The sequence below is a fragment of the Pecten maximus genome, chromosome 14 (assembly GCF_902652985.1).
Source record: "Pecten maximus chromosome 14, xPecMax1.1, whole genome shotgun sequence".
Classification (NCBI taxonomy): domain Eukaryota; kingdom Metazoa; phylum Mollusca; class Bivalvia; order Pectinida; family Pectinidae; genus Pecten; species Pecten maximus.
The window spans coordinates 38,568,477-38,574,066 of NC_047028.1; the positions used below are offsets into that span (position 1 = coordinate 38,568,477).

Consider the following 5,590-nt stretch of genomic DNA (forward strand, 5'->3'; position numbering starts at 1 on the left):
CAGCGTCTTACCGTTATATATCATGTTAACCACCAGCGTCTTACCGTTATAACTCACGTTAACCACCAGTGTCTTACCGTTATAACCCATGTTAACCACCAGTGTCTTACCGTTATAACTCATGTTAACCACCAGTGTCTTACTGTTATAACTCATGTTATAACCCACCAGTGTCTTACCGTTATAACTCATGTTAACCACCAGTGTCTTACCGTTATAACTCATGTTAACCACCAGTGTCTTACCGATATAACTCGTGTTATAACCCACCAGTGTCTTACCGTTATAACTCACGTTAACCACCAGTGTCTTACTGTTATAACTCATGTTATAACCCACCAGTGTCTTACCGTTATAACTCATGTTAACCACCAGTGTCTTACCGTTATAACCCATGTTAACCACCAGTGTCTTACCGTTATAACTCATGTTAACCACCGGCGTCTTACCGTTATAACTCATGTTAACCACCAGTGTCTTACCGTTATAACCCATGTTAACCACCAGTGTCTTAACGTTATAACTCATGTTAACCACCAGCGTCTTACCGTTATAACTCATGTTAACCACCGGTGTCTTACCGTTATAACTCATGTTAACCACCAGTGTCTTACCGTTATAACCCATGTTAACCACCGGTGTCTTACCGTTATAACTCATGTTAACCACCGGTGTCTTACCGTTATAACTCATGTTAACCACCAGTGTCTTACCGTTATAACTCATGTTAACCACCAGTGTCTTACCGTTATAACTCACGTTAACCACCAGTGTCTTACCGTTATAACTCATGTTAACCACCAGTGTCTTACCGTTATAACCCATGTTAACCACCGGTGTCTTACCGTTATAACCCATGTTAACCACCAGTGTCTTACCGTTATAACCCATGTTATAACCCAACAGTGTCTTACCGTTATAGCTCATGTTAACCACCAGTGTCTTACCGTTATAACTCATGTTAACCACAAGTGTCTTACCGTTATAACCCATGTTAACCACCAGTGTCTTACCGTTATAACTCATGTTAACCACCGGTGTCTTACCGTGAACTCTTGAGTTTTATAAAATATGCTCACTTAGCAACATCAATAAAAAAAGATATAAATAAGAAGTAAGAAATAGACAATAGCAATAATAGACTAATACTAAGTCTCTCTAACAGGACCCCTATATAACTGTACTAATTCTAGTCGAGATTTAATTGTATTGTTGTTTACTGTATTGTGGTAAATTAAAGTTGTATGGTAACACGCATTCAACACTTACCCAATTAATTTTCTCAATAACACCTCACTAAGTTAATTCATAACATAATATGTATGCATGTCTTAAGTGATGTGATTTATCGTTGTGTTTTTAATACCAGTCAGTAAAAAAAGAATAGAATAACAAAGAAGATTCCTTTGTCATTAGTTTAACAAATGGTAATACTATTGAAGTCACTTAACATATTGTTGAAGGAAGCTGACTTTCTGATGTAGTAACGTCATTTCTATTGTAGTCACGAAACATATTGTTGTGGGAAGCTGAAGTTCTGACGCGGTACGCCATTTCCACTGAGGTCTTAAACAACTTTTGTTGGAAAAAGCTGACGTTGTTAGAGGACGCTGGCGTTCTGATGTAAGTTGTACGCAATTTATATTGAGGTATCAAATCCTTTTGCTGGAGAAAGCTGACGTTCTGATGTGGTAGTGCCAATCTTTATGAAGTTGAGAAACCTTTTGTTAGAGGTGGTAGACGTTCCATGTGGTAACGCCGTTTCTATTAAAGATACGAACATTTCGATGAAGAAAGCTGACGTTCTGATGAAGAAACGCTTTTTCTATTGAGGTCACCAAACCTTTTGTTGGATAAAGCTGACGTTCTGACGAAGTAATGCCATAACGTCGTCGTCATCGCCGCCGTCGTCGTCGCAATTGTTGTAGACGATAACGGAGACAATGTTGACAACATTTTCGTCACAGTCACGAGACTACCGGTCAGTATTCCATGTTTTACAGTAGACGGGTCCATGTGTCCTCAGATTGAATATCAGTGACATTTTATACATTTCTAACATGTCTACTTTATTAGAGTCCCCCATAATGCGGGTTTGTTGACACTTTGGTAACCTTCTTTCTGTAAAGGACTTTGTCTAAACATTTCAGTCTGCTACTTACCCCTCGCATTCGTACACTTCCTACCGAGGTACTGATGCAGTGTTTAAGTTTGTTGAAGTAATCTAGAATTACAATTTGTAAATATATATATTTTTTAAAAGTATATCTAACATATAAGTGTGACGTTTACAGGGTCCGTATCAGTCACTACTGATGATCCATATTGTCTAACATATAATTAGTTTTACTCGAGTCCTCAGTGCAAATATATACAGAAATATACAGCTGACCTGGCTGTGTTTATGTAATGTACATCAAGTACCAACTAGCTATACAGTTGAAATATAACACAATGATTGCTCGGTTCCTCTGAGTAATCCTACAGTATAAATACAAATATACCTAAACAGAGGGCTATTTATATTAACAGAACAGAATGATATTCTACATGAAATAATGAGTGCTCCCTGACCAAAATGAACCTTCCCTATCTGGGGTTTATTCAGGGCAATATCACATTATACAACTATGATTACTATATATATGAGGGTAAGAGAGTTTCAACACTCATTGACCGAGTGAGCACTCACTTTGACCGAGTGCTCACTTTTACCGAGCGCTCACTTCACCGAGTACTCACTGCTACCGAGCACTCACTTCTACCGAGCACTCACTGAGTACTCACTTCTTACTGAGCACTCCCTAGCATCTATTTAACGTTGGGCATGTACGTACAGTACAACACTTGGGGCTCTCAAACACTTTCTTATAAACAACGAGCAGACCCAAGGCTATTGATATTAATACACTTACAACGTATGTGATGTACCGATCACATAGAATAACTAGAGTCCCCACGGAGAAGGGAAGCCTTACTCAGGCACATCTGCCTCCGTACTCTACCGTAAGTTATTAAATACACAATACAGTACTTTGATATAGGGAAGCCTTGTTCAGGCACGTCTATATCTTTACTATTACCTTTATGTCCGGCATTATCTCGTTCGTATCAGACGAAGAAGTGAACCATATCTAGTTTCGACCGCCGCCTTTTATACTCTCGCGAAAGGGAAACTAGCGCCACCTATTATAAAATCAGGATCTTTAGAACGCTTCTAAACCTCCTAGGTGTATATTACTTACAAACGTCTACCTGACGTCGAGACTAATAAACAAAGTAGAAGACGGACAGTCCGGAACGACAGGTAACATAACACACAACAGTGGTTCACCACACTACCCACGCCTCCGAGCAACACATGTCCCCACGTTCTAACACAAGTAAAGCTAAAACAATAACTAACACTCAAGGGTTTAATCAGGAAGTTACATGAAAATCGATTTAGGAAAAGCGATTGAGGTTCTCCTGCTCAAAGAACTCGAAAAACTCGACTATCTGGATGTCCCGTCCTCCCTCTGAATACCGGGTAGTCTTCGTTACAGTCCTTCGGCTAGCAGGCGGCTCTTGCTCTGTCTGAGTGGCAACATTAACGTAGGTGCATGTTTTCTTTGCACTAGGGGCAGTGCTACACACTGGCATTGGAACCATGTTGATAGGATCCTTCGGATGGGGCTTGACTGAAGTTGCAGTTTCTGACTTCCTCTTTGGAGCTCGAACTGGTTCTGGTCGCGTTGGTCTTCTGATAGTACGGCCGACCAGAAGACTGTCTCCCTCATCTTCAGAAGACAAGCCATTACCCTCAGAAGATTCCGATATCTCCCCCAGGAGGTCACCAGGATCCTGCGCCTTCCAGCTCTCTACATCAGTTAGTACAGCGGGAGCTTGGGATGACGTCGAAGGCCGGTCTTCCTCCAAACTCTGTTCCACAGCCTTGGGAGCACTCCTGTCGTTGTCAGTATGACGTTTACGGTGCCGATTCATATTAGCAGCACGGAAAGTTTTGTAGCTGCAATCAGGGCACGTGAGAGTCTTCCTTTCCATTGTCTCTAGGCCACACTCCAGGATATGCTTCCTCATGTCATCCATGTTGTTGGCACGGAAGGAACACATAGGGCACTGTTTGACGGGAGTTGTCTTGGTCTTAACCATTATGGGGATGTCTGCAATGACAAAGAGAGGTAGTTTACTAAACAGTAGTGACCATTCTAGTAGAATGAAGTGTAATCAGAATGCCACTGAGGTTTACGTCGCGTACGCCTTGGGTTTGCTCCATTAGGTTCACACTCATTTTCACCTAATTTCTCACCTAATTCCTCAAGCACCAAGTCTTTCTCAGTTTTCTCTACACTCTCATTCTGACTTTGCTCAAAACACGTTTCATCCACCTGAACTTGCACATCTTTTCGTCCGAATGCTTCCGCTCTACTTTCACCACGCAATACTTGGGGGGGTCTCGGTCTCATGCGGTCAGCATGGATCACTTGAGTCTTTCCCTTATAACCACACGGAACCCTATAGGTCACCTCTGTCAATCTAGTGAGTATCTTAAAAGGTCCCCGCCATCGGCTTGCTAACTTGTGGGTGGTCCCAGCCGGAATATTTGGGAAGAAGACATAGACAGAATCACCTGGCTCAAACTTGGTCCAAGACAACTTCTGGTCATGGTAACGCTTTTGTCGGATCATCGCACCTTTTGAGTGTTTCCTAACTAGTTCGTGTGCATTTTCCATCTTCTCCTTTAACTGCCAAGCCCATTGGTTTTGAGGAATGGTTTTGATATTCCTTGGCATTTCATACTGAATATCCAGGGGAGTACTCGTTTCCCTTCCTAGCATCATAGCATTAGGCGAATTCCCAGTGGTCTCGTGTTCTGTAGAGCGGTACGCCATCATTACATACGGCAAGTGTTCGTCCCAATCAGTCTGATGGTTATTTACAAAGGCACTCAGCATGGTCACAAGCGTCTTGTTGAACCGTTCTACCATTCAATCTGATTTGGGATGATAGGGAGTGGTATGTGTTTTGTTGATTTGTAGTAATAAGCACATCTCCCGAAAGAGAGAGCTTTCAAATTGGGATCCCTGATCGGAATGGAGGCTGTAAGGTACACCAAACCTAGCTATCACCTCCTCTACGAGAATCTTGGCCACAGTCTGTGCTTCTATGTTTGGCATGGCAAAACTCTCTGTCCACTTGGTATAGTAGTCCGAAACCTACCAATATGTGTCGGTTACCCTGCTGTGTACTTGGGAGTTCACAGAGAATATCTATGGCTATCCTCTCCATGGGAAAACCCGACTCAACCATCTGCATAGGGGCTCGCTTGGTTTTACTTGAACTCTTTCGTTTGCTACACTGAGGACATCCGATCACATATTGTTTCACATCGTTTTGAATTCCTGGCCAATAGAAACTTTGTCGAATTTTGGCCAAAGTCTTCTTTATACCCAAGTGTCCAGAACTCCGATTGTCATGACTGTGGGTCAACACTGTTCGTCTTTCTGCTGCAGGAACAATTGCTTGTAGACTTGTTGCTGAATTGGGGTTTTTCCGATACAACATGTCACCATGTATCACCAGGGATTCA

At 42.0% G+C, this 5,590-nt stretch overlaps 1 protein-coding gene across 1 annotated transcript; it reads right to left on the bottom strand.

The window, feature by feature from the left end:
• Positions 1 to 4,208: 4,208 nt before the first annotated feature.
• LOC117341909 lies at positions 4,209 to 4,988 on the bottom strand. The gene has a single exon (XM_033903769.1). It carries the CDS (start codon positions 4,986 to 4,988, stop codon positions 4,209 to 4,211), a length of 780 nt encoding a protein of 259 aa, XP_033759660.1.
• Positions 4,989 to 5,590: the final 602 nt, after the last annotated feature.